The 12,203-nt window shown below is 31.5% G+C and overlaps 2 protein-coding genes across 2 annotated transcripts in view; one reads left to right on the top strand and one right to left on the bottom strand.

Annotated features, from left to right (window-relative positions):
* The window catches only part of LOC111712811 (uncharacterized), a 15,291-nt gene extending 14,824 nt beyond the window's left edge, over positions 1–467 (bottom strand). Inside the window, exon 1 of the mRNA XM_023487538.1 lies at positions 301–467. The gene's annotated coding sequence lies outside the window, so the exon portion shown is untranslated. The remainder of the gene's footprint in view (positions 1–300) is intronic.
* Positions 468–1,471: 1,004 nt separating this feature from the next.
* LOC111712810 (uncharacterized) lies at positions 1,472–11,664 on the top strand. The gene is made up of 12 exons (XM_023487537.1): positions 1,472–1,625; positions 2,343–2,461; positions 3,760–3,803; positions 5,036–5,134; positions 5,847–5,927; positions 7,132–7,189; positions 7,797–7,871; positions 8,408–8,514; positions 8,885–9,010; positions 9,110–9,188; positions 9,567–10,226; positions 11,594–11,664. The coding sequence occupies exons 1-12, from the start codon at positions 1,549–1,551 to the stop codon at positions 11,662–11,664; spliced, it is 1,596 nt and encodes a 531-aa protein (XP_023343305.1). The 5' UTR covers positions 1,472–1,548.
* Positions 11,665–12,203: the final 539 nt, after the last annotated feature.

Here is a 12,203-nt window from a genome sequence, read left to right on the forward strand (position 1 = left end):
GGGGGGGGGTCCAGAAATCGTTCACTAGGACAGACCCAGTTACGTCAAAGTTATGTCCAAGGTAAAGATAAACTGAACTATAACAGATACTAGAATAACTATCAGAGTAACTCTCGTCAGCGACATGGTCAGCCATTATAATATCATTTTCATATTTCATTCTATTTTATCATTCTCCATGTATCAGCTTGTAAAGATCACCAAGCCAATAAAGATTAATAAATCGTGTACTTTATCTATAAACTCTGAAAATAAAAATTAAATTAGACGATTAGTCAATTATTATATGATTTATCCTTCCTGTGGAACTGATGCTGGGTTTCTATATGATTCTGTACAAGATGATTTCACTCGCGTTTACGCCATTTAAAAAGTGTTTGTCGGTATTTTTCACAAATTTTCCGGTAACATTCTAGAAACACGCCATCTTGTATAGAACTGATCGGAGCGGTTTCGCAGATCAATAGGACTAGGAGGGTAAGCATGGATATGCTACTATTGCTAACCGAGTAAGATTTTTCTGATTTTGTTTTTGGTCGGTTTGCAAATGCACATAACCCGGTTTTAGAAGACGACAAATGATCAATTCTTTTTTCATTTTATTTTATTTTACAGAGGCAGGCATAACCAGAGTTCGCTGCAGTTACGAGTTCTCTCCAGGCATCACACCGGCCCCAGCCTTTCCATGGTAAAAATATAGTTATAAAAGAGTGTATTCTCAATTCTCATAATTGAGTTTCACAAAAAAGAAGGAGATTCAAGACACTTTGTTTGGTTCTTTTTTAACTTGAATGAGATCATGACATTTTCAATTGTCACTTGGACTCGGACATGAAACTAGTTTATAAACGTGCCCCCCCCCCCTTTCTAACATTCCTCTCCCCCCTTTTTGTATTGTTTAGTTTCAGAAATACATATACACATATTATAGATTATAGATACATGTTCTGATGATAAGGATTGTAGTGTTTGGTGTGTCCTGAAATCATTAAGACGTCAGGAAAGATATTTTTAAAATTTCACATTTTTTGTGTTCTATTTTAATTTGATTATTATGAATATCATGCAATATGATGTTCTTACTTTAACAAAAGAAACAGTTATAGTCTTTTAAAAATTCGATCCATGTATAATTTAAAAACATTTGATCAACGTACAGTTTACCTGTTATTTTTTTGGACACTCTTTGCGTAAAGTGTGAACATTACGTAATTTGATTGTATTTGAATAATTTAGAATTATTATTATCTAGTCGACTAATAGCTTTTAAAATAAACACATGTTAAACACATATATATATATATATAAAAACCCAAAAAGTAGCTGGAGTCTAAATTTGGGACCAAAGATGAAGATTTTGTAGCAAGTTTTTTAAGATTTCCTTTATAAAAAAAAAATTTGTAAGATCACATTTACATTGCAGTCAAAATGTGATTTTTGATACTTGTGAATTGTCAATGTATTTGCATGACGAGAAAATGAGGAACTAAGTGAATTTCAGTTTCAGCAATCAATCATGTTGTTTTAATCAATAGAAATGGAGTAAAAATGTCCATTATTGTGTTCAACAGTTCTCCCAGTGTAGTCTACCATTGGCTAGATAAATCAACAAGAAGAAATCTCAGGTAGATATAAATCCAATGATATCAAAATTTATCAATTTAGAACATTTTAGGTCATTACAACTATTTTTTGGCTTGTTTGAACTACTTTTTTTCTCATATGAAATATTTGTTGGCTCATTTTAACTATTTTTTGCTCATCTGAACTATTTTTTGCTCATATGAACTATTTTTGGTTCATTTAAACTATTTTTTCAATCATTTGAACTATTTTTTTAATCATTTGAACTATTTTTTGGTTCATTTGAACTATTTTTTGACTAATTTTGAAATATTTTCATTAACAGTTCACTGTTCAAATGAGCAAAAAATAGTTCAAATGCTCACAGACTGTTATCGTTTGAACTACTATACACGCGGTACCACGTGCAATAGTTCAAACGACCAATTGTTCAAAAAGTCAATAGTTCAAACGGCAGTAGTTCAGACTGTAAATAGCATCGTATGCAATAGAAATGCGCAAGTATGAACATGTTGAACATTAATAATATCTATAATTCTTACACTATTAAACAATGCTTTTAAGGATATACCGTAAACAAGTTTTTTTTTCGAATTACAAGTTTACTCGTTAATCAGTGAGAAGCTTTTATGAATGATACATTCTCTTGACTTCTATGTTTATGTGTATCTATGCTGTTTAACAGTTCGATATAAATCAAAATTTAAATCGAAAGACGTCTTCATTGTCTTGATTTAATCACCTACCACCGTATGAAGGAAGAAATATGAATACCGTGTGGGAGAGCGTGGAAGTGAAGTTGACCAGCAGCTGACAGCTATATTCTCACCGGTTATACTCACCTCACAGATCCTGCAGGAGGACAGGGATAATATAGGTTAGAACTAGTTTAGATACAGTGAGAACCAGAAACCTCTGGAATGGGAAGACGGAATTAAAGAAATTCTTAAGTGTCTTTGATGATGATGTTAAATAGAAAAAGTTTCACAAGTAACAGAATAAATCATTTATTGAGTCGTATTCCCATTCCACAATTTTCTGGTTCTCACTGTATTATCTTTTTATAAACTATTTTAAGAAAATCTAAATCAAATTAGGCATGAACAAAATCAGTGTATGCCTAAATGGCACAGTTTCTTCCCATGATTGAAAAGCTATTGATAGCGAGGTCATATGTTAAAATGTTTTAAATTTGTACAATGTATTAAGATTGGTACAACATAAGATTTTCGACGGGGTAAAATGTTTTTTTTCTGACTGTAAACTGTATAACTTAAGAGAATTTCGATTTCGATTTCTTTCTCATCATTTCAGTCCTATAGGAACGCTGAAACGCGGGGAAAACTTTTTTTAAGTCCTGCAAAGTGTTAAAATGACTGTAGGTAGATTTTATTTCAAGTGCATCCCTTCTTTATAAAGTGGTATATCACTATACAGAATATATGTTTTATATTGGCATGTTCCATTTGCAGATTTAAGAAATTCGAAAGAAAATCTTTTCTGTAATCCTAGAAAAAATGTAAATTTGTATAATTACAAAACAAAATTAGAAGCTTTTCCGCGGGTAGAATAAGGATAACTCTATCTTGGACGGGACCTCGGTATCGTAAAATGAACATGCCATCTCTTCCTACAAATGGAGGATCACTTTAAAACTTTAAACCATTAACTTTATAAGTACAGTTATTTTAAACAAAATAGGAGGGAGTCTCAAAGTTATTATCTGATAATCTGAGAAGCATAGTCTTGTGGCCCGTTTTGAGACATTTAGGGGTTTTGACCTGTAAAGCGCTCCAAAAAAATATGAGTACCTAAACACGTTGCAAAATTGTATTGCTTTTGTTACATTTGTTACATTTTGCTATTTTTTTTCTCTGGTCAAAGATATTAGCCAAAACGATTTTTCTGAACGGAAAACGAATAAAGATTTTGAAAAATCGTTTTGCAGTTTACATCTTCTGTCAGAGTAAAATGTTTGCATAATGTCATAAAAAACAAACTGGTCTAGCATGCAATTTTTGAAATGGGATTTTCATCTCAGATTCTCAAGAAGCCTCTTAAGAGTCTACAAACTTTAAATGTTTAAAAACGGACCTCAAAACGATAGTATAATGTTTTTTACTTTAGAATTTTTTGAGCTTGCTAATAAGTCAGTGTACTGTTTTTACTTTGCAGAATTCACAATTATTGTTTTAATTACAAGAGGTGTATGCTCAAAGGTAAATTTTTATTATAAAATTATTTTTTGATAAAATATACAAATATATCTATGTATATAATCTTTGTAACTAGGTTCAGGTTGGTAAAAATAGACGTCATGTTAACACGTACATTGTACATTACATTTACCATAGATTAATTATAATAACAGATAGGACACTATTTGTCGTCTTTTCAAGATTGAGAAGTGTTTCATTCACAATAACCCTGAGGCAGAAGCCCAAAGGAGTTACGCGTAGTCGGCGTAGAACAGGCTCTCTCTCTGTCTTGTAAATGTACAGAGAGAGTGCCTATTCTACGCCAACTATGCTTAACACCTTTGGGCTTTTGCCTCAGGGTTATTGTGATCGAAATAATTCTATAATCTTGAAAAGGCGACATCTAAATGTCTTATCTTTTATTTTAATTAATCTATGACATATACATTGTACAGTGTACACTGTACAGTAAACACTGTGGAATGCAAGGTTATAATGCAAGGAAAGTTAATATGTATACTCTGCGTACATATTGAAACCAGGTCTCTCTGGGAGGAATTTGTAAACAAGAATAGATGCATCTGTGTTCGTTTAGTATCCGAGGAGGTTAAAAGCATTTAATTTTGGTAATTTTGATAATTCACATAATAGTTTCCTATGACCAGAATATTTCATTGATTTTTTATGTGAAAGATGGATCCCATGTCAGGCTTCGACATCCGTCTTGTGTTTACATTACCGTCCAGAGACAGTACACTGCAGTACAAAAGATGCGTACACCTCTGGAATAACTTTCCTTGCATTATAACCTTGGTGGAGTGTGTTTTGTCAGATTTTGATAATGCAATACTTTTATTTTTTTTATCCATGCACATTCAAATAAATCTTGCAGGTTTACCTTCAAATGACGAGACTGTAAAGACGACTTGAAACTTTCTAATATAACAATCCCAAGTTTAGATTAAGTATTCTGCCTTAAATGTGGGTTTTAATCTTATTTAATGATTTGGCAAAGTTTATGGTTGCAGGGAAAAATGAATTTGAGTGAACAGACAGTATATATTCCGTACAGTCGTCATTGAAGTGAACAGACAGTATATATTCCGTACAGTCGTCACTGAAGTCTCATCCTTTGTGGGTAACCCTGTTCGTAAATGAACATTAACACTGTGCTCTGAATTTTGTAAGATTTTGAAAATGCTAGTTGACTTTACTAAAAAATAAAAATAAAATTGAAACTATTTATTGATTAGGAATCTGTGAAGGGCATTGGAACCTGTTTATTAAAACAGATTCAGCTGCTGTGCGGACCTGATCTAAACAGACTCAATCAAACAAAATATAAAATTAAGGAAAAAACAAAAATTTGTTAAAATATGCTCAATTCTTGATATTTTATTAATAACAGTGTATCTAATTGCTTTCTCATAAGTCATAATCAGTCCTTTTAAAAACCAGGAAAGATAAAACGACCTATAAAAGATTTTGATAAAACGACAAAAGATTTTGATAAAACGACATAAGATTTTGATAAAACGACAAAAGGTTTTGATAAAGCGACAAAAGGTTTTGTTAAAACGACAAAAGCTTTTGATAAAACGACAAAAGATTTTGATAAAACGACAAAAGATTTTGATAAAACGACAAAAGGTTTTGATAAAACGACAAAAGATTTTGATAAAACGACAAAAGGTTTTGATATAAAACGACAAAATGTTTTGATAAAACGACAAAAGGTTCTGATAAAACGACAAAAGGTTTTGATAAAACGACAAAAGGTTTTGATAAAACGACAAAAGGTTTTGATAAAACGACAAAAGGTTTTGATAAAACAAGTAAAATGACAAAAGATTTTATTAAAATGGCAAACGATTTTGAAAATTAAAGACAAAACGTTTTTTGATAAAGCGATAAAAAAGTTTTGATAAAATGTCAAAAACTACGAAAGGTGTTGATCAAATAATGAAAGGTTTTTTGATAAAATGACAGAAGGTTTTGATTAAACGACAAAAAGATTTTGATAAAATGGCCAAAAGATTTTGATGATTATTTGTTTCTCTGAAGATGAACTGTATATCTGCGAGCGTGTTATCCTGTCTAAAACATATGAATAACGACGACATTCGTTTACAACTTGATTCTCAGGTAAATAATACAGGGTGTCCCAATAAACATTAGAATTCAGTGACGAATTCGATATCTTCTTTATAAATAATTCTTTGATTTAGTATAGTGATAACTACTGAGAGGCTGTAATCTGTAAGAGTTTCGTCTGCTTGTTCACATTTTGTTTTTATGTTTTGACTGCATAAGGATGTACTTAGTAAAACCAGAAAATTGCAGTTTACAAACAGAGTAAACTTGTCCGTCTTTACTGTTCATCTTGCAGAGACATTATAAACACATATTTACAGTCTTTTCATAAAGTTAACTCTAGCAGACATAATAATATTATGGCTTTTAAAATTAGGTATTACAATACTGATTCATAACAAAGAGATATCGAATTCGTCGCTAAATTCCCATGTTTTTGGGACACCCTGTAGTACAACCTATTCTCAAATCTAAAAGATTGAATTATCGCGGTAACAGAGAGTGACATTTTATGATTATTTCATTTCATCTTTCTTAATTCAAATCTTTTCTACTTTTACATTACAGTTTGAAATTTTAGCGAAAGCGAAAAAGTTTAAATTAATTTCCTTACTTTACTTTCCCTCACCCCTGTATGCCGAGTCCATTAGCGCCTGATCCAATCAGGGTTCATCCATGTGTTTGATGTCTATTCTGAACCAATAGAAATAGTATAGGCGGTAACATCTATCTTTCTATCTATCTCATTATCCAATTAGAGTTATGAATCCTTCAATCGGCGCTATCAGTAAATAGAAATATTTACTTCTACTGAAACTATAGTGCTCTGTAAAGGGACTGTTTTCATGGCGTAATTTTTAAGTGTCTCCATTAAAAGAGGAACCCGGGACAACGTACAAGTGAAACCTTCTTCTGATCAATGATGTGGGAGAAATATAATATGCAGTTTTATTCTTTATTTTTCTATCTTGATAATTCTGATAATTTCTCTTGGTTGTCCTGCAGTAGGAACTTTTGAAAATATTTAGTTTTCAAATTGATAAACATTGGATATTTAATTCATACTTGATCAGACAAAGCCTTTCAGGATAACGTTGTGAATCGGACATGCAATTCTATAAATTACATTTACAGACCCTTTAAGATGAACTTGATATGCTCTAATTTTACTTCTTTATAGTTTCTAGTCTATATTTATTACATCAAATATATTATTTATATTACGCAATTAAAAATATAACGTTTAAAATTTCAGACCTTTTCCTCCATCGAAGATTATTGGTGGGGCTTATATACAAAAACACTTATTTTAGGTATTTTTTAATTCTTTAAAATTCTGGAAAAAAAAACTATATTCGTAGCTGCACATTCTGCACAGTGCACATTGCGTTGATCGAGAATATTATGTGAACAATACAAAAAGATTTAAAATCTGGTTTATATTTGATATTTTCTTTCACGTGCAACCCTTCATTTGAAGATTCACAACAGTACGTTTTCAACCTTCTTCTGGCCAAGTATGAAAACTATCCCTTTTTTAGTTTATGTAAAGGTTTGAAGGGGACTGTTGTGAATCAAACTATGTCTTCACTTTCCAGTCTTTTAAACATTAAATCATGATTCAAACAATGCTTAAAAACGACGACATTTACAATTTTCTCAGAATTTGTTTGTAATAAATCCATTATACAGTCGTCGTCGTATATATCGATACAATGAAGACGACTTTCGATATAAATTTGTTATTTCTACCAAGCTTTCAAACAGCATAGATACATATAAACACTGAAACAGATAGAAACTGTCAATTAACAGCTTCTCTTTCTTTTCTTGTAAACCTGTAATTTGACAAAATAAAGTTCAAAACTTAATTAGAAAAGTCTATATTGTATTGATATATTCACCGACCACTGTATTTAGACAAGAAATCTGAAGAATGGTGGAAGGGAAAAGTTTCTCTAATTCTGAAGAATCTTGAGTCAAACAGTATTTTAGGTATTTTTAAATCATTTAACTAATTAAGTAAAAAAGCAATTTTCTCATCTCTTTGTCTTATGTTAAGCTTGTATACAGTGAGAACCAGAAATCTTATTTAATTCTAAATTATAAAATCTCTTTACAGATTTTTAATCTACATTCTACAGCATTGTACTATTTCTGAACATTTTTTCTAGATATTAACTAACGTTTAAAACGATTTCAATTTGAAAAACCCTGAGCAATTTCTTCAGTAAAACTAAGGAATGCCAAAAACGTCATTTATTGAACAGTTTTCTGGTCTCATTGTATAATGTACACATTAGTTACCAGAAAACATTTGAATGGATGTCGTCTTTGCTCTTTCTTTTTGAAGACATTACTCAGTTATGATAATTACATATTACAAACTCATCTAAGCAACATTAATAAATTTAAATAATGAATGAAGAAGGTTAAATTTTATTTAACAATTTGTTACTTAGATTAAATACTAAAAAGGTTTTTTGGGGAGAATTGTTGGTAAACAATAACCTTACTTCTATTTTTTCTAGGCGAGTTTTCAAATATTCATCTTGCCGTAATGAATAAAAACTTTACTCTGGGAGCGTTGGAATCTTTGCACTCTGTTAGATGTCGTCTTCCTGTGGAAGATCTTCAGGTTAAAGTTAAACATCTTCTTTGATTAACGCATTAATTTCGATATTATAGTTCAGAATACCAAAAATATTAAAAAAAAATGAGAAACATGAATTTATGGTATTTTTTTTAAAGATTTAGAGTGTATTTATTTGGGAATGATATATCTTGATTGTTGATGATGCTTTCTATAAAATCCAGTTCTTATTTTGAGCCTAGTAAGGGCTATCCAAGCTTTCTGTGAACTTTTATGTGGAGTAGTGTTAATCTTGGACGAGTGATCTAGATATCCATTAAAGTTATCCCTGAAGGGTATAACTATCACGGGATCTACTTAAGAACGAGATCAAGGCTAAATCCAGAGATTCACAATACAAAAGTTCTGGTTTCAGGTATTCTTGAGAGCTAAGCTGAACCAGATCTCTGTGGTTGAAGGAGGACTGACAGGGGACTGGGACCAGGATCTAGAACTAGTTTTTCTACGGGGACACATACCCTGTACAGTCTGGTGTACTGAGGTAAAGTATTTGTATTTTTGAAGAAGACATTCGTGAGTAGATCGTTATTTCGCAAAATTTGACAATTCCAGATTTTATAGACTAAAAGTTGTATTTCAGGTTGAAAGTGCTTACCTAGTATTGATTCTAGAATGGAGAGTAGATATCATCAAATTGAAAATACTTTATCTTTGTTCAGGTAATATTTTTCAACATAAACCCTCAAAACTTTGAAATGATTTCAATTCCAAACCTTCAAAAGTACTGATTGTAAACATTCAAAAGCAACAATTCTAAACCTTCAAAATTTACAATTCTAAACCTTAAAAAGTTACAAATCTAAACCTTCGATATTTGCAATTCTAAACCTTCAAAATTTACAATTCTAAACCTTAAAAAGTTGCAATTCTAAGCATTGAAAAGGTATAATTCTAAACCTTCAAAACCCTTCAATATTTAAATTCAGACTTTTGACTTTTAAGAGTTAAATCTTTCTTGTTTTCATTTTTAATATTTTAAGACTAAAACTTTAAATTTAGATTTAATAGTTTTTTTCATCCTTTTATATTTTTCCTAGTGTTGTTACACCAGAAAGAGGATAAATGGACAGAACTTCGAAACCTGATCATCTCTCATAAACCCCAGTGTAGCAACCTACCCGGAGCAGAACTAGTCTTGGCTAATAAGTCCCTGGAAAATATTCGTTCTTTGTACAAATATGTTCGAGCAGAGTTAGGCAATATATCTAGATTTACCGGATTTGTCCAGATCTCAAAAAACAAATTCTTTTTCTCCGTCCTGGATAAGTTTCTCCGGGTCAAGGTTCGACATCCGCCAAACTTGGAATCGGAGTCGTGCAAAGTTAAATTAAGAAGTGTCATTGCAAACCTTATTCAGGTTCGGATTTATAATCACTCTTTGCGGAAGTTAGTTGTACTAGACTTAGAGGATAACCTAGAGGTGGCTAACCTCAGTATACCTAGGCTAACTCCGACTAACAATTTAATTTTGTGTGAAACTGATCAGAGTGAATTTTCTGAGTTTAAAGTGTTTAGAATGAATTTCAGGACGGATTTGAGAACCCCTCTAGCTCCGGGTACTCCTGTAGGTACAGGAGACAAGGACGGATCAGGATTAATCTCTCTTATTGCAGTATTCCCGAGCTATACTCAGCTAGACGCCGGTCAGCTCAGCCTGGCTTGTGTTAAATTCTACGTGGAGAATATATCAAACTCAAGTCATATTACAGTCTACATGGTTTCCTTTCTTACTTCCGAAATAGAACAGATAAAATACATCTTAAAGCAATTTGGAAGGGTCACTCATCCCTTCCTGATTCGCAAATTTACCCTTTAATCTCTTTAGTGATAAATAGTGTGAAAGATATTATTGTTTTTCTAGCTTGAAAATTGTTAAATACTAAATCTTCTTCCGTTGTATCCGTAGCATAATTTTCAAGTCACTTTTTATAGAAAACACACAATTCAAAAATATCAATTTTCAAAAAAGCAAAACATGGATATCTTACTTATTCCTTATCAAACAAAGGTTTTATGGGTACCTCTATATAGTCTCTTTAATTTTAACATGTTTTGATATTGATAAATAACTCTTTATACACTTAAAAGTGTAATGATTACTTATCAATCTATGTTCTTAGCTAGTCATAAACGTGGCGCAAATCTTAAGAAACAAAGTATGTCTGAATTATGGCATTTTCATTGCAAAACTTCTTGATAACGAATTTAATCGCATGTAACAAAGTTTAGGTTTGCTTATCACACTTATAGGAAATTACAATCTTATTAAGTGGAACATCTAAAAACAGATATGCATAGCCGAATCTAAAAGAATTATCAAGTCCTTGATTTGAACCAAATCAAGTTGCGTACAAAGAAAAAAGAATTTGTTTGCACATTTAAGAATTATCATATCACAACCATAAGAACAAGATAAAAAGTTATTCATTGTTATTCATGACTTATATTGTTTTGCTATTATTCGGCTGAAAATTCAATAAGACTGAGATATCTTCATTTTTTTCCCAACCCGGATTAAAATTGGTTTTATGTAATTTTTATGGGTCAAAAAAGTAAAAATCTTTCAAGGAGATCTTTGATGGATAAGTTAGGCTAAGTTGTGATCCTAGGTAACCAAAATAAGGTTAATATGTGTAGTTTTAAAATTGGTGAACATTCCCTTTTGGAGTAACCGACCCCGGTCTGTATCAATCTGTCTCATAGTTTCTATTCTTTTGAAGATTTCTAAGTTTCAAACCAAGAAACAAGACATATTAAGTTTTTTATTCCATCGTCTCTGTATTCTTTCTTTTCAAGGAATTGTTTATCTTTTCAGAAATACTAATAGTACCCTAAATAATTCAGTCGTTTGAATAAACGCTAAACGTTTAATCGTAGACCTTTGATATTTCAAACTATGAACTCTGTAAGATCAAATAATCGAAAGTTTGAAACGTCAAAGGTTTACACCTTTAGATTACAAAGATATTGTGATTAGAAAATTTTAGTTTGTGGCATATAGTCTTTTCTTATCGCTTAAAGATATTCCATCGCGTGTTTACCTAATAAATTTCAAAATCTGTAGGGATAACTGACCCTTTATCATTTCCTGCTACCGATTGTCTTGTCTACGCTGTCCGCCAAACCTTTAATTGATCTCATATTTCGTCTTGTCTGCAAACATGAACAGATGCGCGTCTGCCAACCTGTCGCGCGTGCTCTGCCCGGCGTGCTTGCACGGTCTAGTAGTTAGGTAATGACCGGAAACCGCGCTCCACTAGCTGTGAAATACACCAACGCAAGCTGGGGGGCCGACCTGCTCAAAGTGACCTGCGCGGTTTGTATTACATATCAATTTACATATCAAGACATACAAGATAAAATTTTACTGATGCTAACTTATATATTTACAAATTAGGATTATTTCTGAAACAATATCATATGTAAATGTGATACTGAATATTTGTGTAGAACTAGTAAACACTAATCTTAAATTATTATTTTCTCTTTGATTAATTTTTCATTTTTACCCTATTTCAATATATGTCTTAAACTACTTGGCAATTAGGGTTTCCTTCCCAAGTTCCCAAATTGAAGATGTAATTCCAGATAATTTTTGAACTTTTCATGGATATACTTTCCTATTCAATGTATTATTACTATTTTATGAAAGGCATCTTGAACATTGTTTTGAT

The sequence above is a fragment of the Eurytemora carolleeae genome, unplaced genomic scaffold (assembly GCF_000591075.1).
Source record: "Eurytemora carolleeae unplaced genomic scaffold, Eaff_2.0 scaffold1191, whole genome shotgun sequence".
In the NCBI taxonomy this organism is placed as follows: Eukaryota; Metazoa; Arthropoda; class Copepoda; order Calanoida; family Temoridae; genus Eurytemora; species Eurytemora carolleeae.